General features: G+C 38.9%; 2 protein-coding genes across 10 annotated transcripts in view; one reads left to right on the forward strand and one right to left on the reverse strand.

Annotated features, from left to right (window-relative positions):
* CCDC83 (coiled-coil domain containing 83) overlaps nt 1-21,909 on the reverse strand; it is a 47,442-nt gene that overhangs the window by 11,772 nt on the left and 13,761 nt on the right. For all 7 annotated transcript variants that reach the window (XM_077778420.1, XM_077778424.1, XM_077778422.1 and 4 more), the window contains 4 exons: nt 17,720-17,882; nt 14,148-14,315; nt 6,267-6,358; nt 2,451-2,519 (listed from right to left, as the gene is read on the reverse strand). In XM_077778420.1, coding sequence (XP_077634546.1) covers nt 2,451-2,519; nt 6,267-6,358; nt 14,148-14,315; nt 17,720-17,882 — 492 coding nt within the window. The remainder of the gene's footprint in view (nt 1-2,450; nt 2,520-6,266; nt 6,359-14,147; nt 14,316-17,719; nt 17,883-21,909) is intronic.
* LOC144243393 (uncharacterized) overlaps nt 1-21,909 on the forward strand; it is a 47,232-nt gene that overhangs the window by 8,635 nt on the left and 16,688 nt on the right. For all 3 annotated transcript variants that reach the window (XM_077778426.1, XM_077778425.1, XM_077778427.1), the window contains 4 exons: nt 669-859; nt 7,975-8,065; nt 21,199-21,264; nt 21,334-21,491. In XM_077778426.1, coding sequence (XP_077634552.1) covers nt 8,021-8,065; nt 21,199-21,264; nt 21,334-21,491 — 269 coding nt within the window. In that variant the 5' untranslated portion in view covers nt 669-859; nt 7,975-8,020. The remainder of the gene's footprint in view (nt 1-668; nt 860-7,974; nt 8,066-21,198; nt 21,265-21,333; nt 21,492-21,909) is intronic.

Below are 21,909 nucleotides of genomic sequence, written 5' to 3' on the forward strand. Positions count from 1 at the left end.
TAAAATGATTTGTCCTTTATTACTAAGCCGTTTTTGCTCATGATTTAATTAGACTTGACATTTTTTGTGTCTTTTATTTCTACTGAATTCTGAGAAGAAAACAAAACAAAATGTAATTTGTGGCTTTAGTAGGAAGGCTCAAAACACCAAAAAAGCCTTTCTTATCAGTCAAATATAAATGTTTGCAATCATTTTCTCTGAACCTAATATCTATGACATCTTATAGGATTTAAGATTGGAACTGTTAATTTATTATAATTAGGATTATACTATTGTATTCAATAAAAGTATAAAAACTAAACTCTTCCCTAATATTCTTTAACTGTTAAACTCACCTTGAGTTTTTAATTTTTTAATTTAACTTATTTTACTGTTATTATTGTTGTTGTTGTTTTAAGTAGGCTTTACACCTAGCACGGACACCAAAGCAGGGCTTGAACTTACGACCCTGTGATCAAGACCTGAGCTGAGGTCAAGAGTCTGACCCTTAACTGATTGAGCCCTTCACCTTGAGTTTTTTAATATTCATTTTTCAAAATTGGAGCTTCCTCTAGATTTGTTTTGGAAGTAGTATAGACTCCTATTCACCATGACCTTATGAAGGCAACTTAAAGGCAATTGTCAGTATCATAGAAATCACACTAATGTTTAAATTCCTTGTTTCCTAGACTCACCAACACTGTTCAACCAAATAGGAGGCAAGGAAAAAAGAAGAGAAGGTGATGTTGACAGTTTTACTTCAAGTGTCTGAGCAGACGGTGAAAAGGGAAATGCAAGAAGTGAAAATTTAAGGGGGAAATTTATGAGTTCTGCTTTCGGCATGTTGGGTGCCTTCGGTACATATATGTGGAAATATTTGGTAGGAAAATAAAAATATAGGCATAGAGCTAAGGACACACATGTTAATGCTGAAGAAATCACATGTTAGTGATTCAAGAATCACATATATATAACTTGCCAACAAGAGCTGGGTGTAGTTGAAGTGAATTCTTTCAAAAGATATTGAGTTTTCTTTCATAGATGGTATCTAAGCATAGTTTGGGTAACTACTTGTTTGAATGTAAAGGCAATTTCAAAGTAATGAGTTTTGCACATTTTCTGTAGCACCCCTGTAACATCTAGACCAAAGCTTCCCTACCTGTTATATCCAACAACATGCTCTCACATCTTCACCCAAGATCTAACCCATGTACTTGATTCATGTCTCCATGAATATACACTCATAGACACTCATAGACATTCTCTTATTCGGTAACTATTTAGTGAACATAGATTATGTATTAGTTTTCATGGACACATAGTTGAAAAGGCATAGCCTGCTCTGTGCAATGAAGAGATAGATGCATAAACAGACAATTTCAACATATTTTAGCAAGAGTTACAATGAAATAAGAGAGCACTGAGGAAAAAGTACTCAAGACTTTCAGGGGGAAATACAAAATGATTCAGAAAGAAATCAGTCTTCAAAGTCTGTGCCTAAAGGAAGAGTTAGAGTTTTCCAGGCAGAGGAGGGTAAGGAGGTAAGGAGATAAGGCAGAGGGACTAGTATGTACAACGTAAGGAAAACAGGACAGTGCCTCATAACAAAGAAGGCCTATAAGTCCTCACATGATCATATTCAGTAAAGAGCAATATTGTAGCACTGGTATCGGGAGACAGGTAGTTAGCTGAGTCTAAGGCAGCACACTGGGTCCGCTGTTTTCTGCATGCTCTCCAGAGGGAGATGTGAAGATAGTCTGAGGACCAACCTAGGATAGCATATAGAGACTGTAGTGGACAGGGGCATCTTGGCCATGGGCAAATGGCTGTAATTGTGGGTTTGGTGTTGGCTGCAACACAAAGTCAAAAGGCCAGAGCAGTCCACTCAGAAGTCATTAGTGCAGGGAGCAGACAGACGCATGTCCTCTACAGATGAAAGACAGAGAGAGCAAAGGTCCAAACGAAATTCCATAGATCTGAGCCCTCTTTAATGATATTCCCCACAAGAAGGCATGTAACCCCACCTTCTTATACAACAGGGTCCATCTTGGAGAAGTGCAGAGGTAAGTAAGGAAATGCAAACAACTAAACCTTTATGCAAAGGAGACCACGTCATTCCAAAGGGGCAATTAAAAACAGCAGAGAATGAGGTTAGAATGATCCTTTAGCCTTCCTCCCACCATCCAGAAGGAAGTAGGGTCTTGAGAAAGACCAGATAATTTTTAGGGCATAGAGAAGCTTCAAACATTTGAGTATATTGCACTGTGATGCCAAAAATGACTTCTGATTATTATTGAAATTGTTGATGGTACTCATGGAGTAACAGCTTGTAATAAGATTAGGATTCCACTTGAATTTTATTTTCTTCAGCTAGCTACAATTCTATGCTTTTCCCATGCCTTCAGCTCATAAATAAAAGTCATTTCCAGTTCAAAACAATAAGAAGAAATTGTTTTTAAAATTCCACTCACCTCTCTTTTTAGCCAGTCATTCTCCCAGATCTCTATGTAACTGCCTTTGTCAATGAACCTTACAGCATTCTAAAAGAAAGTTTCTGTGTTAAGGAAAAATTGCAACATAGCAGTCCACGATCAACTTAGCTGATCATTCATTTTAAATTATGTTTTGCAAATACTTTGGAAACATACCTAAGAACTTTTGCTTCAGTTGTTCTTTACTCTCCCATTGTATTATTTTTATTGATTTACACTGTCTAATACAGGTGATTTAGAGAACTGGATAACAGTTATCCATTCAATTTGGCTTCTCTTGTGAATGATTCTGATTGCAATGGTGAAATCAATCATTAAGTGATCTGCTCCATAATTAAGGTGGTTGAACCGCAGTGATCAACTATTCTTCAGGTTTATGGTCATAGTCATACTCCAACATATAGCAAAAAGCATGAATAGATTCTATTACTACCTTTTTGATATATATTTTTTTTTACAAATAGTTTATTGTCAAGTTAGTTTCCACATAACACTCAGTGCTCATCCCCACAAGTGCCCTCCTCCATGCCCATCCTCCCTCCCCCCCACACCTATCAGTCCTCAGTTTTTGTCAGCATTCAAGAGTCTCTCATGGTTTGCCTCTCTCCCTTTCCCCCACCATTTACCCCCTTCTTCTCCCCCTTGTTCCTCCGTCAAGTTCCTCCTAATCCTCCTATACGTGCAAACATATGATATTTGTCCTTCTCTGCCTGACTTATTTCGCTCAGCATAACACCCTCAAGGTCCATCCATGTGGCTACACATGGCCAGATTTCATTGTTTCTCATNCTTCAACTCAGGCCAGTCCCAATCTCCAAATCCCAGTCCGCGCGCCCCGCTGAAATTGCCTTAGACACAGCTTCCCAGGCAATCCTCTCGGGGCAATTCCGCCCCCCCGCCCCGCTTCACTCTGGGGGTGGAGTCAGAATCGCTGCTTTCTTCTCTGGGTCGGGCTGTCGAGCATGGGCGGAGGCTTGCCTGCCGGGTGCGCTGAGCCCGAGCCCGCTGGAGTGAGGAAAACCAGGTCCCTCNTGAGAGGGGACCTGGCGTGCAGGTGTTTGGCAAGTACGGTCTTTTTATGCCCCGAGCGGAGGTTTTTCCCTGCCGAGCAGAGGTTTTTCTGTTTCGGACTCTCTCCTTTTCCCCTCTCACTCGCTGTAGAGGGTAGAGGGGGATTGCCTCCCACCCTGGAGTCTCTGATCCCGGCCTGATTTTANTTTGATATATTTCTGCATGTCAGTAATAACAATATACATATTTACAAACGTAATAGAAAATAGTTTCAAGGTAGCAAGCTACAGCTAGACAGTCTCTTGGAGAAAGGTATTTTTATTTATTTTTCTTTTTTTTCTTAAATAGTTTATTGTCAAGTTGGTTTCCATATNTCCTATTTTCTTCTCTAGGGTTTTGATGGTTTCCTGTCTCACATTCCTTTATCCATTTTGAGTTTATTTTTGTGTATGGTGTGAGAAAACGATGTAGTTTCATTCTTCTGCATGTTGCTGTCCAGTTCTCCCAGCACCATCTGTTAAAAGAGGCTGTCTGTTTTCCATTGGATACTCTTTCCTGCTTTGTCAAAGATTAGTTGGTCAGTCAGTTGTGGGTCCAATTCTGAGTTCTCTATTCTTTTCCATTGGTCTATGTGTCTGTTTTTGTGCCAGAGAAAAGTATTTTAGATGAAAAAAAGGAAAAAGTATTACTTTGTCAGTAGGTGAATAAGATGTAAATTCATTTTCAATTACTTGTATATTTATAGTTTCAGTCAAAGGAACTTTACAGTGGATGAAAGATCATATTTATCTGTGAGGTACTTTTATATGGATACTATGTTATAAATTCCATATTCAGTAACTGAAGGGCACAACCTAAAGCAGGGAAATTAGGAAAACTCCTATAGATCATAAGCATGGACAGAAATAATTTAAAAGTATGTTAAGAATAAATTTATCTACGTCTTTAGAGTTTGAAGATTTGCAATAATTTTTTTTTATTTAAATCATGCTAATTAAACTAAGAATGAACCTATATTCCCTAGGAACCAGGAACTTTTATACTCCAGCTACCACTGATAATTCTAAGGTTTCCTGGAACACAGAATTTCATTTGAACAAAAGCAGGACATAGCTCATAACTGAAGTTATGGCTTCACTTACCAACAATGGAGCAGGGGATTTCACTTCAGCCACATGTTAGAATCTCCTGGACACTTTGAAAAATCCAGAAGCCAAGGCAACATTGCAGGCCAATTACCTGAGCATCTCTTTGGGTGGGACCCAAGCACCAACTGAGTTAACCAATTTCTCAGGTGACTCCAACTTTGCAGCCAAGGTTGTATGACAGTGCATTATCAGAGGTTAAATGTATGCTAAAACAGCCAGATAAAAATGTGGAAATTTCCACGTGTGTGTGTTAGGCGTTATGCAGAGAAAAGAAAGTGTATAGTGTAATGATTAAGAGCAATGATCCGAAGAAGACCTCTTAAATTGAATCTCTTGATTCTGCCACTTGGTCTGGAAAAGTTACAAAATTTCTGTGTGCGTCAGCCTTCTCATTAGCAAGTCCCTGCCTTATAGGATTGTTGAGACACATAAATATAAAAGACTCAGAACAGTATCTGAAACAGTCCTCATTATATATTGAATATGTGTATTTGAAAGATATTTGATTTACAGATGCATTTTTAATCATCTTAACTATGTTCAGATTATTTTAATGATGATTTCACCGTTTAGTCATATTCCATGACAAAGTGGCTAAATTTTATGGGCAGTAAACAATTGGCCAGTTCTCCATAATCCTCTATATTTGTGTAAATCAGTAAAAATCATGCAGTGGGATAGTAACTGAAAGAACAACTGAACTAACAGGTAAGCAACAAACAAAAGCAACTGAAAATCAGTGAGAAACTTTCGAGATCAGATGTTTATGATTCTGAAGAAAAGATATTCTAGACGAAGAGACAATCCCAGTGAGGACCTCACTAAATGAGGAGATAGTCTGGGGACAGGGGAAGGACAGTGAAAAGAAAAGAGTCAGGTATTTTGTGCAAAACAAAGGGATTAGGAAACATATAATATTGGAAATTATATCTCAAACATTTTTTTAGATCCCAAATTTTTAAAGCTCCAGCAATATAGAGTACTCTCTTAGGTTTAGGTATATATGAAAGAACTTTTTCCACAAATTATATTTCATTCTATAATGCATCCAAAACTTTTATTGGGTAATTTATTGTAGCCATTATTATTACTTAAAAATAACCGAGTAACAATTTACTTAGCTCTTTTTTTTTTTTTTTTTTTTTTTTTAAGGAGCACAAATTTTACTTAAATANGTTAAGAATCCAACTTCAGCTCAAGTCATGATCTCTGATTTGGGAGTTCAAGCCCAACATGTGATTCTCTGCTATTTGTGTTGAGTCCACTTCAGATCCTCTGTCCCCTCCCCCACCCCTCTCCTGCTTACTCACGTGCATAGTGTGCTTTCTCTCAAAAATGAATAAACATATATAAAAAAAGATTCTTTCTCTACCTTCCCCCCACTCTAAAATTTAAAAAAAAATCTCATTTAATCTTCATACTATTCTTTAAAATAAATATCATTATTGATCCTTTTTTTTATGAATTAGGAAACTGAAGCCCAGAAAAGTCAAGTAATAAATTTAGTTTATATTCCCAGTAAGTGGTACAGCTATGATTTAAACTAAACTAACTTCAGAACTCAAGATCTTAATCATTACATACCATGGGAAAAAATAAGGGAACAACTTTTGTTTTTAAGAAAATTGAAATATACCTGTGTGGCCCATTCCTTCTTTTGATCCAGTTGCAACAAAGTTTCTCTGATTATTCTCTTTCTAGCATCTTCCAAAGTGACTTTATAGTGTTCTTTAAAAAGAAAATTAGAAGTCTCAACAAGAATAATCCTAGGTAAGGGGCATCTGGGTGGCTCGATTAATTAAGTGTATGACTTTGGCCCAGGGTATGATCTCACTGTTGGTGAGTTCAAGCCCCATGTCGGGGTCTGTGCTGGCAACTTAGAGCCTGGAGCCTGCTTTGGATTCCATGTCTCCCTCTCTCTCTGCTCCTCCTCCACTTGTGCTCTCTCTCTCTCAAAAAAATGAATAAACATAAAAAAAAATTTTTTTAAAGACTAATCCTGGGTAAAACTATGCTGTTGGTAAATGTTATCTTCATGATTTTCCTCCTCCTTTCTACACATTTCCCCCTCAATTTTCAGGGTACATTTTTACTGAAGCATCTAGTACCTTTAATTAGAAGAAATGCTCCAATAATTTACTAAGATCTTAATGTGATTAGTTTAAGATATCTCTCCCAAGAATATCTGTATTTTCAAAGAACTGTCCCTCCAAGGGGAGAATTCCCAATACTTTAGTATGTATGCAGCCATCTACCTTTCACATCACACACTTCTGATTGCACAACGGAAATATAAAGAAGATTTGGTTATCTGCACAAGAAGGATCCTGTACCTCTGACTCTATCTAACTAAATTTCCAGTATTTTTGGCATATGTCTCCATGGGCAGGGAAGACAGAGTGAGAAGAGGGGAGAGGCATGGAGGGGCTGTGAAAGTCAGCCCTTGGTTCTAAGTTGGGCTCAGAGCGAGAAAGGAGAAGAGATATGAAGAAGTGCAGGATTCTTTGTTTTCTCCAGATGTTCTTATGTCACAGTCAGAACTAAGAGAGCTAAGGATCATAAAATCTTAGGCCTTAGCAATCATATTATCAAGACTTCTGTTTAAGGAAAGTGAACTACAGTGACATTAAGGCCACTGTAGAGAGTGGAAGGAAGAAAGGTACATAATGAGTCCAGTTTGTTAATCTGCTACTCAACAAACCAGCAGCAATGTCTTCTGATGTGCAGGTCACTACTTAAAGCCCTGAGGACACTGCTGGATAAGAGACAAGCCCCCTGCCCTTATGACGGGTACTTTCCAATACAGAAGCCTGACCATAAGTAAACAAGTTAATAAATAGTATTTCAGGTGGCGATATGTGTGATGAAGCAGAACTAAAATTCTCCACTTCAGATAGGGTGACCAGAGACAGTTCTGAGGAGGTAAAGACTGAATGAGGTGATGTAGTCAGGAAAGTGCAACAGGAGGGAATCGCACTACCCCAAATCTGAGAATAATCAAAGTTAGTTGTGCCTTATGATAGCATCCATGTTAAGTCCTATTAGTTGTATTTTATTTATAACATCTGAAGGATAAATATTTGCTAGATTTCTGGACTGGTTCACAGAGACCCATTTAACCCATTCTGTAACTAAACAATACTTTTGTACGTGTGCTGCCAATGAGGACAGTTTCAAAGGGAACATTTTCTCCCCAGACCAACTCTGTCAAAGCAAACCTCTCAGGGGTCTTGGGCTACAGGGAAGGAGATCTGCAGATCTGGTCCTTTAGTAGGTTAGAGCCAAGGTTCTGGAAAAGGGGACCAGAGTCAAAATTCCTTTTCCATACCTCTCTCCTCCTGCAGTCCCTGGGACACAACAGATAATGAAGAATATGTTGAAGAATATTTTATGTGCAAATCTTCGGTGGGCTGTTATCTGAGGCTTCACCACCAGGTATGGCAGCAGCAAACGATGGCCCTTCAGTGGTGACTGTGGTGGGGAGGGGAGGGAGAGTATGAAAAGAGAAGGGGGAGCTCTCCCAGGTTCCCCCGTGGCCAGAAAGGGGGCGGGTCAGGTTGTGCCTCTAATAGAATTGGAACAAGAGTGTCGGACTGAGGCAGCAGTTTACAAACATGCACATTGTGGTTTGGGGACTAGTCTAACTTTACATCTGGAGAGTAAGAAAATGAAAGTCTTCATTATTCCAACCCACATGTACTCATCTATATAGCCTGTATTTTTCTTATTCTCATCTGGGGTAATCACTTGAATATTTTAATCATTCCAATCTCATTTCTGATAGAAATTGTTTTCAATTCACTACCTAGTCCACTAGACTAAGGCTGGATGTTTTTTTGAAATTTCTACCCAACAAAACACGACAAGCAATCTGAAAGTTGCCATGGATCAGGAGTTTAGTTATAGTGGATTTTTCATTCTTAGCATCTGAAAGAAACCGTAAAACCTGGAGCTTGATACTATTAAATATTAATTCTTTGCTGTAAATCATAAAAAACAGATGATCAAGTATGCTCTGACTAAAGTTATAGCTCTCTCTATTGGCATATTAATACTAAAAAAGCAACAAAAATATCCAGCTCTGTTCCAAGTTCCATATAAAATTCTATGGACTTTTTATCTTCTTAAAAGCAGAAAACAAGAGAGCAGCACAAACAATTATTAACCATGCATTTTTGAATACAGCCAAAGAATCTGTGAGTATATAAATGTCTCCTCATAAAAGTTTGAGACATTACTAGTGAGAGCGTGGGAGGCTATGGCTTTGTGCCTTTAAACTCCGGGCTGCTCAGGTCCCTGTCTACTGTGGCCACTTCTCAGAAGCTGAGCTCAAAGCCCTGCTGGCTGAAGTTGGTTTGCATTATTTTGCCTTCCTTGTTGTATCTGCTCTGAGTTGGTTTGCTCCTCCACAGTTTTCTGGGGGTCTCTTGTCCACTTTTCACATACTTGTCAGCGTCACACATCACCATACTGACCCCCCCCTCCTGTGGTGGTGACCTCTCTGTGAGTTCTCTTGGAGATCACCAGGGGACTCCCATTTTACAGATGAAGAAATTAATGTTCAAAGAAGTAATGCTACTTTTTTGTAACTGTATTTGAGCCCAAATCTTTTAACTATTAGTGTACAAAGAAATTTTAGAGATTCCTGTCCTGTATGTCTGGTGAAGAACAAAAGTAAAAATGCTCTGTGGCTGTGATATCTAATGACTCTTAATAGCCTCACACTTTCTGTATTGCTGGGCCTCATCCTTTTATTGAGAGAGAGAGCCTTATCCCAGATATATTAGTCACCATATTTCTTATACCCACTACCCCAACATCTCTCAGCTAAAGTTCAAGGAAGCAGCTCTAGGTGTTTCTTCCCTTCCCCCCTAGAGCTTAGGGGATGTATTGAATAAGTCAGGGTTGGATAGCTGACCACAGAATGGTTTGTGCTGGGGTTGACTGATGACCCACGAGGAGGCATGGACAAAGGTCTTTGCTCATTTCTGATTAGTTGGGTGATCACACCAGCTCTTCAAAATCTGGGCTGGAGAAAACTGCAAGAACTGGTCTGTGGGAAACAAGAAGAGAATGGGGACAGGACAGAGCTAAGCAGAGGAACATCTGAAGGGGACAGTCACAGACCATGAGAGATAAATGCAGAGAGGAGCCATCCCTATAGCCATCACTGATCTGATAGGCTTCTATTTCCATATTCAATCTTTCTATTCCTCACTACAAGTGTTATATTCAACAAACATCACCATGAGACATCAAGCAACCTCAGTTTTATCTCTTCCCTTTAAAATTCATACTGTGGAGCTAGCAACTCTCTCAACAACTTATATGGCAAATTTCTGATTTTTCTAGTTCCTTTGTGATAATAAGAGGTTCTCCAATCAGTAATTAATATATCCAGTCTTTTGTAATAAATAAAACTTTAAACTTTATTCAAAGCTATGGCTATTCCCTTCCCAGCTTGGATGTACAACTATATCCTCTGATTTGAGCTTCCTTCTCCCTCAGGGCTGAAGAGAAGCATGGAAAGGGACAAGAAAGCTCTCACTTGACAGATACTGTTTCAAGTTAATGTTGCACTTTCTGGTACTAGCTGACATTAAGGTTGATGCCTTTTTCATGGAGGTGTTTTTATAGGTTCTTTAGAGGACCACCTTCCCCATTGCTAGTTATTTTACCTGCATTTCCTTGATGTAGGGGATACTGTCCTTGGAGGCTGGATAACAACTTTTCCTTTGGCCTCTGGCTCTCAATCTATTCCTCCCTTCTGTACATGCTGGTCCCTATTTCTCTGTTGGGACATCATCACCAAGATTTAACCAGACAGCATTCTAGTTCTCTCTCCTAGCATATTCTCAGGAAAAATGCCTTTGTGCTTTGCCATGACAGATTCTTGAGAGGGTAACCTGTTGCAGACTGAATATTTGTGTCCCCCCAAAATTCATATGTTGAAACCTAACCCTCAGTGTGATGGCATTTGGAGATGGGGTCTTTGGGAAGTCAGTAGGTCAAGAGGGTGGAACCCTCCTGAGTGGGATTAGTGCCCTTACAAAAGAGACTTCAGAGAGCCCCCTTGCCTCTTCCACCAAAGATGGCTGTCTATGGACCAGGCAGTGGAGTTTCCACCAGATACCAAATCTTCTGGCACCTTGACCTTGAACTTCCGAGCCTCCAGGACTGTGCAAAATATATTTCTGTTGTTTATAAGCTACACATTCAATGTACTTTGCTACAGCAGCCTAAATGGACTAAGACACTGGCCTAGCTCAGGACAGCAGCCACTTCATCTTTGCTCTGCTGTCAGAATGATTAATTAGTCCCTGTTCCTTAGATTTCTCAGGGGCAGGTCATAAACTAGACCTCCATGTCTCACAAACTTCAGGGGACACATACTGCATAATTGGAGGAATTTCCGTAAAGACCCTCCATCTTTATTTAAGGCGAAGGAGGAATTACCCTTCACCTGCCCCTTTGGGGGACAGTGTAGGACTTATAGCACACCAAGATCTCTTTCTAAATACTTTCCCCTAATTTCCAACAATCTTTGCTTGGCCTATCTACTTTTATAAACTGGGATTCAGTGGTTGAAGGTAGTTTAAACTGAGACTAAAAGTTTTATTTTATTTTATTTTTTAATATTTTTTTATTTATTTCTAGGAGAGAGAGACAGCATGAGCAGGGGAGGGTCAGAGAGAGAGGGAGACACAGACTCTGAAATAGGCTCCAGGCTCTGAGCTGGCAGTCAGCACAGAGCCCGACGCGGGGCTCGAACCCACGAACTGCGAGATCATGACCTAAGCGAAAGTTGGTCGCTCGACCGACTAAGCCACCCAGGCGCCCCTAAAAGTTTTATTTTAATATCCTCCTTCAATAACCACCCCCCCCCTTTCCCTAAAATACTTGTTCCTTGCTAGTAAACCAGTCTAACTAACACAAAGTCCATGATCATGGTTGTGGGAAAAACATTCCAGAAAAATCATGGAAGAAGAGAGGCAGTGGGGAAAGATGGGGCCCTATAATAGTAAGGTTTCAGAAAAATAGATGTAAGTGTCCTGCTCACATTCATTGTCCAATTGGTGGCCCCAAAATTTTAATAGCCCCCAGGCAGAGTTGCTGCTGCTACCTGCATGGTTGGGAGAAATGCCTAAAACCAATGACAAATAAAACAACTATTTCCCATGACACCTGAAGTTGTCTACAGACCAAGGTTCAACCAGCAAGTTATTAAATATATAAATGTCATTACCGCCATCCCAAAGTTGGATTCAACAGCATAGCAATTTTCAACTAAAAGAAATCATCCAAATTTCTGATCAAGATAATGAGTTAAGTTCATCTGAGAAGATGAGTCTTCCTAATTTAAAAATACACAATAAAGAAATGTTGGGGAAAAACTTAAAAATTTTTAAACAGGCCAGAACAATAACTATTTTAAAAGTATGATACTTGTGTACAAACACATAGATCAGTGGAACAGAATAGGAAGACAGAGAGACCCAAACACACATGGGAAATTAAAATATAAAATCAGCATTTCAAATAAGTAAGGTTAAAATGAGTTATTTGAGAAGTGATGCTGGGACAACTAGAAAACCATCTGGCAAAAAGTAAAGTTGGTTTCCAGCTCATAGACACACACAAAAACCCAAAGATTTATATATTAAAATGAAGCCATAAATATTCTAGAAGAAATATTAAACTATTTATTTATAATCTCAGATATCATAAAATGAAAACCTAAGTTGGGCACTCCAAAACTACAAAAGATCTTCATAAATATACCCCACAAACAAAAGACTAATGACAAATAAGGAAGATATTTGTACTTTATATCACAGTTAAAGAGCTAATTTCCTTAAAATGTGAAAAGCTCCACCACACAGTAGAAAACTGGTCAAGGGATGCGAAGAGATGATTCACAGAAAAGTAAATCCAATACATTTCCTGAACTTATGAAAGATATTCGCTATCACTTATAATAAGAGAAGTGGAAATTAAAGCTACAAAAAGATACTGTTTTCTGCTTTTAAGACTGGCAAAGAACAAAAAGTTAGCTAACATTCCTGCTGTTGAAGATGTGGGAACATAGGCATCTTCATCCACATGGGGGAAATAAACTTGGTACAGGCTCTACGGAGGGCCATCCCTATCAAAATAAAAAAGAAATAAACGGGCTCTTTGGGCCAGCCATTCCTCCCTACAGATACACAAAAATGAAATTATATAAATGCAAGGATATTCACTGCAGTAAAATGAGATATTTAAGAATATTCATTGTAGTATTATTTGTAACAGTAAAATACAGGACATAACCTAAATGCTTGTGAGTAGGGGACCGGTAAAAACAACAACAACAACACAACAAAACAAAGTAGCCACTGCAAGAATGAAGACATCCTAATACGTACTGATCTTATAGATCTTATAGAGTTTTCATACGAATGTCCATATGTAGCATGCTTTGTATATAGTGATATAAAATATTTCTGATGGAGGTTACGTAAGAAATTAGTAATAGTGGTTTTTATCTAGAGAAAGTCTCTGATTGACTGAGGGGTAGACAGGGGTAGGAAGGTGTCCCTTTTATGCTCTACTTTTCTTCTGGGGAGGAAAACTTTTTGAAAGATTGGAACCCCAAGTCCAGGCTGATTTGGGCCAAATTTACACTACCATTGTGGTGCAGAAGCTCTGAGCTGAGAAACTTATGGAAATATTGGTCCAGATGTGGAACATCCCAACAGAGACCCAAAAAGGGTATGGAAATGACCCCAACAGGAACACCTCCACAACACAGGGCACCATCACCAGCTGGGCTCAGGACTGTCATCCAGCCACAGTGTTTTTTTGGGTCGTCAGATTTCTCCATTTATTCTATCCTATGACTTTCCTGTCTCTGGGTCTCTGATTTCTTTTTCTTTTTCTTTTTTTTTAAGCCACTATGCTAGCCACAGGGACAGACATGCGGCCTCACTGTTCCCAGATCTAGTCCTGGTAAGCTTCATCACGCCTGATTGCCATCCTAATCCATTCCTTCTCCATTTCCCATCTCATGTTTGTTCTTCAGTTCTTTCTATGATGTAGCATTTACTTGGGCACTTCTGTACAATAATTCTGCTTTTACAGCCTGATAAAGCTGTTTTAAACCTGGCTCGGGTAAATTTCTTTTCTAATGTAACACTGTCCCAGGACCCCTTAGCCCCACCCTAGTGGAATTGCCCAACCTAGGTGTGGGAGCATGTAGATACCATCTACTGAATGAAGCTTCATTCTCTAAGACAGCTGGTCTCAGGGATTCTCCACTGCCCCCACACCCACCCCTCCACCCATCCCAGTCTCACTGGTAATCCTGGGAGAGCTTCTCCTCTTCCTCTCTCCACTTTCACCCTTAGGTTCATAGCTACTTTGCTGATAGCAGACAGTAAAGAATGGTTCAGAGAGTGTGCATTTTTTTCTCCCACCACAGGGCTGCTCGCCAAAGATTTTCTACTGAATTTGAACTAGCTTTGTTGCAACTGACCTGACATTTTCTCTGAATTCTCTTTAACTGTATTGATGTCATTTTGTAAGGAGATAATGAGTTTAGCATGTTGTTCACTCCCTACTTTCTTGTACTCTTCCCAGTATTCCTTCTCACTGAGTTTCTCAAGAAATAGTTTCTCAGCATTATTTATTTGCATGCGCATATCTGTTGAAAGAAAATAAAGATACCATGTCATTTCTGTTGTTCTTGCAACCATTGTATGTTGCAATTGGATTTTATGAAGTTAAGGTCCGATACTAAAATGTTGTTAATTCATAAATACAAGCTTTTAACTCCAGTTAAAGGAAATCTAAACTATTCAAACTATTGTTTATCCCCCATGATTCATAATCTAAGTAAAATTAAACTTCCAATTATAAAGGAGATGTGTGGTTTTAGGCCATGACTGACAGCTATCATATACAACCTATATGCCTAGGAACCCACAAGCTTAAATTATTCCCATGATAGCTTGAAAAGAGTCCTGTTTTGTACAATAGATTATGTTGCATATACTGTCTATTAACAAATTGTGATTTTTCTGACCATTATATCTCTGGGAAAAGTGACTTTAACTTATATCTTTGTGCTGTCCTTAGCAACCATTTTTGTAAGTAAGTGGGCTGATTCCATCATCATTGTTTGGGCTTCCTTTGTGTGAAATGATACCATATGACAATAATATCAACGTCTTCCCCTGTGCCCACTTACTAAGGCCTTCAGAGTAAAAGATTAATTCTTTAGCACAATATGTGCAAATATTGAGCTATCTCAACTGTATAAACGTTCAGTACATCCTGATGCACTTGCTAAACGTGATATGCTACTCAATCTTTAGGCTGGGTCTCATGCTTCCAAGTATTTTGGAAACAAAAGCATGACAAAGAACAAGGTACAATGAACTGGATGGCTATTTGTCTCAGTGCCACACACTATCTGGTTTGAGAGCTCCCCAAAAGGCAAGACCACATCTGATTCGTGTCTGTAAATTCAGCACTTGGCACAGAGTTTGGCAATTAGTTGGTGCTCAGTAAATGTTTCTGGAATGACTGAGGCACTCCCATCAGGCCAGAGGGATGTTCTTCAGTATAGAGGGCCAGAAGAACTCCAGACATGTCTTTTTTCAAAGATGTAAATAAGAAATTTTTTAAATGCCTTAATAAATGGCACTTGTTGTTGCCATTAAACAATTAATACTGTTATATCTTATCTGATGATCTGTCGTCTTACTTGGTTAGATTGCTGCTATCTCAGCCCTGGGCTACATTCAGCCTTTGAGGGGAGGGCTGGTTAATGTCACTGAAGATTTTGAAAGACAGGTGGATGTCGTGGCTGTTGTTCTACTCCCCCAGAACCTAGCCCCCTTCCCTTCTCCTACCCCTTGTCAAATCAGTAGGCCAATTACCGTGGCCCCTTCTCCTGGCCATAAGGATTTGTCCAGGGATGAGCATATTTCTCAAGTGAGGCACATGCTCAGAGTCTTTCTACTGAAGCTGGTGTAAAACATGTCTCTTTTGTTTACATTTTGAGGTTAAATGGATGTAAGGTGAGAAATGTCCATGGTCAGAGTTCCAGCCTCCTGGGGACAACAGCCTCAAATAAAGGAGCCAACCCTCAGGGAAAAGACAGAGAGAGGGGGGCAGTAAGGGGTAGAGGAGTACAAGGGGGAGAGAAAGAGGCAGAAGCAGAGGAGATTAAAAAAGTCTGAGATCTGACAGCATGTGAGGCTTTGGGTCCAGGTCAGTAGCAATCTGCCTTTTCTGTTTGGTTATATGAAAAAATTAACATCCTCTTTACGCTTAGGCTATAGTTTAGGTGACATTTTTATCCTTGAGACTAAAGGCTCCTAATCAAAAGCTGGAAAAAAAGGGGTTACATCAGTCCTTCTCAAACCTTCCTGTGCATAGGGATCCCCTAGGGTCTGCAGACTGTAACTCAGTAGGTGTGGCTGGGTCTGAGATTCTGCACTGCTCCCCACCCCAAACTGGTGTGCAAGTGACTACCTGGTACATGACAGAACCGCATCAGAAAGACTTTTTCAGAGCCACCTGCCCTCTCACTTTCCCGTCTCTCCTTCGGCCTCAATGGGCTCTTTTCTTTCTTGGACCACCTCCCATGCTCAGCACTCCTCTGTTGTGCCTGGTCACCCAGCTGGGCGCCAGTCTTGTATGACACACACGTTCCAGCACTCAGTCCAAACCATAAACAGGCACACCTCTGCTAGCTGGGCTCATTTCCCTGCGAAGGCAGTTTTGTGAGCGCATCTGAGTATCCTTTGTGGTCTCTCTCCCACTTCAAGGGACTTATTAAAGTACTACTTCCAAACATAAGCAGAACTCTCCTGGAGAGGAGCCCTCAAAAATACAGCATCCACCACCTCATGACATCACCATTGCCCATAAAAAGGCAGGTCAGAAAAGGCTTATGGGAACAGTTGTGGAGACCCCTAAAAATGAAGTTTTCTGATTGATGGTTTTTGGTCTTGGTAACTATTTCATTCAAAACCACAAATATTTACAGATGGTGTGCTTGCTCTGTGTCAAGTGCTTGGGTAAGTAGGCTCTTTGAAATACTTGGGACACATTCAGGAAAGTGGGTCCTTGTTTTGCCTCCCAACTTCTAATACTGCTTCCTGAGAACACTCAACATCTCTTCCCCAAGTTTTCCAGCTTCCTAGCTAAGATGGTATTTATAGAGGTCCTGGCAAAAGACCTGGTTTGGAAATCTTAGCAGCAAGCTTAGGATAAAGGAATGAAAAAAAAAATTTTAAGACAGAGAGTGTGAGTGCCTGAGTGGGGGAGGGCAGAGGGAGAGGGAGAGAATCCTAAGCACGTTCCATGCTCAGTGTGGAGGCCGACTTAGGGGCTCAATCTCATGACCTGTAAGATCATGACCTGAGCTGAAATCAAGAGTCAGTTGCTCAACCCACTGAGCCACCCAGGTGTCCCAAAAATATCTTTTAATGCATGTGTCAAAACTATGTAAGACTTCCTGCAGGACCATGGTATTTCCTAAGCCCATGGCAAGAGTAAATCCTGGGTCTTTCATCTTCTACACCTAGCATCATTTCTATCCATGTCTTCTACCTTTCCCCCTGGTCAACTCTAATCCCGCTTTCCCCCAAGTGAGGGTCTTATCTCCCTTGGCAATATTGGTGTGGAGGGAAGCTTTAGGGTAATAAGCACCTTGTTCCCAAGTCTGAACTGAAGTTGAAGCCAAAGAAACTGCCAAACAAGAGAATTTCCACAAACAAAGAACAAATCCCCACTGTGAGGACTTCAGGGTAGTAGCTAACAGGGTGTTGTCTGGTGTCAAGAGCCAGGTGGTTTTCTTCTGTCTTTGGTTTTGATCAGTGCCCTTCCTCCTCCTCCTCACTAGGCCTCAGCAGCTCTGCCCACTTGTTGTTTCCCTCTCCTGTCCATTTAGCCACACATGTGTGTGCCTTGTGGTGTTAATGATCTCATATGAAACATGTTCATGGCATTCTGAACATATTAGGAGACAAAAGCATTAATGCATTCAAGAAATAATTTGAGGCAGCTTTATAATTCTCAAAGTTCCTAAGTCACCTTTCAAGTTTTCTTCCTGGTCTCTTTCAAACTTCCATTTTTCCTTCATTGCTTCTTCAACATCTTCCCTTGTTACAACTGGTGATTCCTCCAACTTCTCTTCACTCAACTCCTTTAGTAGGTTCCGTATGTGCCAAGTCTGTTCATCCTTCAAGTGTCTGTTCTGTCATGACAATCAACAGTACATAACAGCATCTGCTCAAGTATTTACATTGATTTGCCTCAACATAGAGTCGCATACTGAAGCTTGCAAAGTGAGAAAAAAACATTTAATGAAGTAAGTTTATACAATATCTCTAAGATATTATAGAATATGGAAGACTCAAAATAAAATTAAATCCATCAACATAGTAACTATTGGGTAGAAAGTTACATTTAAAAAGTTATTATAAATTTCCCAGTCTATCACCCTATTATAGGATCAGTGAACATTAAAGTTAGACCTTTAAGGCCAATTTCTTCAATCTCCTACTAATACCGTTCTTCTCTAGTGATTGTCATTCATTTAGTCAGTATTTATGGAGCATCTACCATGTGCCAAGCAGTCTTCCAGACACTAGGAGTAAATCAGCGACCACTATGTACAAAATACAGTAGCGCCTTCACCTGGCCACTGGACTTATCCAGGGTGAGCATGTGTCACAAGGGAGGCACATGCTCAGAGTCCATCCCTGGAAATACTTTCACTGAAACTGACAGAAAACATGTCTTTTGGTCTCCATTTTGAGGTTAAAAGGATGTAAGGTGAGAGGTGTCCATGGTCAGAGTTCTGGCTTCATGGGGACAACAGATTCAGAAAAAAAGATGCTTTGGTTGCAAAGGTAATAATTTAACCACAACTAGCCTAAGCAGAAAGAGGATTTTAAATCTGCTCTCCCCCTCCTTCTCTCTCATTCCCTCTCCTCTTCTGCTTCCCTATTTCCCCCTTATCACTCTTTTTTCTCTCTTCCCCCTGAAAATTGACTCCTTTGTAAAATGGTACAGCTACTCTGTTTAAAAGGATGTCAATTTCTTATAAAACTAAACATTTGCTTATCATACAGCTCAGCAACTCAGCTCTAGGGCATCTATCTCAGAAAAATGAAAACTTATATTCACATGAATATAATGCTTACAAAAGCTGTATTTGTCATAGCCAAATTCTGGAAACAACTCACATCTTTCAATAGGTAAATGGTTGAATAAATTGTGGTATATTCATATCATGAAATAAAAATGAATAAAAGGAGCCAACTAATTATACATGCAGCAAACTGAATCTCCAGAGAATTCTGCTGAATGAAAAAAGCCAATCTTCAAAGATTACTTACTACATGATTCCATTTATATAACATTCTTAGAATTAAAAAATTATAAATGTGGAGAACAGATTAATGGTTGCCAGGAGTTAATGAAGAGGTGGAATTGGGAGTGAGTGGCTATAAAAGGACAATATGAGAGACACTTGTGTTAATGGAAATGTTCTGTATCTTGACTGTATCAATGTCAATATTGTTAATGTTAATGTCCCAACTGTGATGATATTGTACTATAGTTCTGTACTATATACAGGAACTATAGTTCCTATACTATAATTATAGGAAACCAGGTATGGGTACACAGGATCTCTCTGTATTATTTTTTAAATAACTGCATGCTAATCTATAATTATTTCAAAAAGTTTAATTTAAAAAATGAAGGTCAAGCAATATTAGCCACTTATAAACAATTTATTGTTCTTTACTCAGTTCTCACATACTCAATTTTCTTAAATGAAATAGATTCATGTTTTGTTTTCTTATACATAAATTGAATTACTTTGGCTCAACATGAATTATTTGAAAATGAAATTTTGTAGAAACTTGAATAATAGCAATGGAAATATCCCTCGCCAAACTATTGTACTGCTAATACTTTTTTTTTCCAAATATGGACTTTTCCACTTATTTTTGTAGAAATGGAAAATTCCTTTATCAAGTATAGTCTGAATATGAAATAAAACTTTATCTGATTTTGTTTATGTTAGCTCATTTTATTAAGGCAATAATCACTTCAAAATCAATTCCAGCTCAAAAATAGGCAAAAAATATCCAAAGACAGTGATCATTTAAAACCATTACATATAATTCATAAAGGAATAACGTGTAATCAATCAATACATTTTCCTTTTACTTTCCATACTTAATACTTGTCAAAGTGAATCCAGTTCTCTTAGATCAAATTTTTAACACAATGACTATTCTTTCCAAATATATGATATTTTTATTTATAAATTAAAATAGTATCACATGTCCTAAAGCTGTATTTGAATGTTAGATAAACATGACTAAATCATATTTGGCATTATATGCAAATTTAATAACATCTATATTAAACTCCCCAAATCCCATAATGAATTTCAAGTGTATGGGAAATGTATCTGGCAACATGTTACAAAATTTGCTATATCTGAAAAATTATTTTGAGTGATATACTGAAATACAATTTAGTTAGCTATATTCACCAATGTGTTAAAAAAAAAAAGACATTTATCCTACAAAGCAAAACATTATCACACTATAAAATAGAAGGAAGGAGATTAAATAAATAAAAAGAACTGATTTTGTTTTGTTATAAAGCCATCTTATGGGCTTTGCCTTTTTTAACTTTTTAAGATTTGCAAGAATAAGAACAGAAGTTGCCAGAATAGTACACAGGGCTTCACCTTACTATTTACCCTGCTTCCCCATTGATGACATCGTACATAACCACAGCACCTTATCAAAACGGAGAAACTGACATTTGTACAATGCTATTAAGTAAATTAGAGAATTTAATTTGGAATTCACCAGTTTTTACATGTGTTCATTTTACTTGTTTTTAGTGGATAAGTATTATGAAAATTTGTCACATATACAGATGAGAATTATCACCATATAAATGATATTTGAGGCCATAGTGTTAAGTAAGGTCTTTAGATTTAAAGGGAAGAGTTGGGATCAGAACCCTGGAAAATACCTAATTAAGGGATGGGTCCAGGAAAAGAGCAATGAATGAAAAACAAGAAATGGTTGGAGAATAATGGTTGGAGAATGATGTCCTAGAGCCAAAGGAAGAGAGAATTTCAAGATGACAGGGCTGACTGCTGAAGGCTCGAGGGATAAATTAAAGACTAAAAAGAGGCATTTGACCCAGCTAATTGGTCATTAATAACTTCTGTCCTAGCAGGTGTGGTGGAATAGCAGGAGTGAAAAGACGAATTGGAGGTAAGGAAGTGGACACAGCGAACTATGACATGTCTAATGACATGAGTGGAGCAATGAATGCAAACAGAGAGAAAGAAAGATAATCAATGAAGTGACAGTCCAAACAAAACTCACACAAAGGAAGAGATGATGGGGAGGAAGGATTTCTAAATTTGACCTAACAGAAGAGAAAAAGTATGTCTTGTTAATAAGTCATATTTACTTTAGCAAGTAAATATCTGTGACCTCAAAAATGTTTCCTTCCATTGGCATTAGTGTGAATCATCTCAACAAATATTTGTTGAACACCAACTTATGCTGGGCCCTTCCAGAGAAAAAAAGGTAAGTAAGATTTGATTGCTGCTGCCTAAAGAACTTTCAATTCAATAATGGAGATACATTTGTATGGAGCATTCCAGCTTAGTTTGGGGGAACGAAAAGGAGCTGGCCAAAAGAAGAGCATTCCAGAGGATGAAACAGCCTGCAGAAAGGTACAATAATGAACAAGACTGGGTTTTCCAAGATTTAAAAGAAGCAGTGGTGGAAAAACTGGAGACAAGGTTGGAGAGGTAAGCAGAGGTCAGATCTTGTAGGGGCTCAAAGACGTTAGTACAGAGAGTGGATTTAATTTTTTGTACCAAAGAAAGCTACTGTAAGGTTTTAAGCACTGAAAAGGTTTACAATATTCAAAGGGTTGCACTGTGGAAAATGTACTGAATAGAAGAAGGATGGATAAGAGTTGGTGGTGACCTAAATTGGGGCAGTAGCAGCATAAATGGAAAGAAATAGATACATAGCTGGAGCTGGAGTCTGCCTTTCCATGTTCGTCACTGCTGGGTCCACATGACCCCAGAATATGTAGGCCTATCCCATCCTCATGAGAATAAGACTTTTGTTTCTGGCTTCAAATTAGGGGCTTTGGGAAAGTGATTCTCCTCAGTCCTGATCAGTTGTCATTTCTACAACCAAATGGAAGTCCCAAAGCTG

The sequence above is a fragment of the Crocuta crocuta genome, unplaced genomic scaffold (genome assembly GCF_008692635.1).
Source record: "Crocuta crocuta isolate KB4526 unplaced genomic scaffold, BGI_CrCroc_1.0 scaffold1247, whole genome shotgun sequence".
NCBI lineage: Eukaryota > Metazoa > Chordata > Mammalia > Carnivora > Hyaenidae > Crocuta > Crocuta crocuta.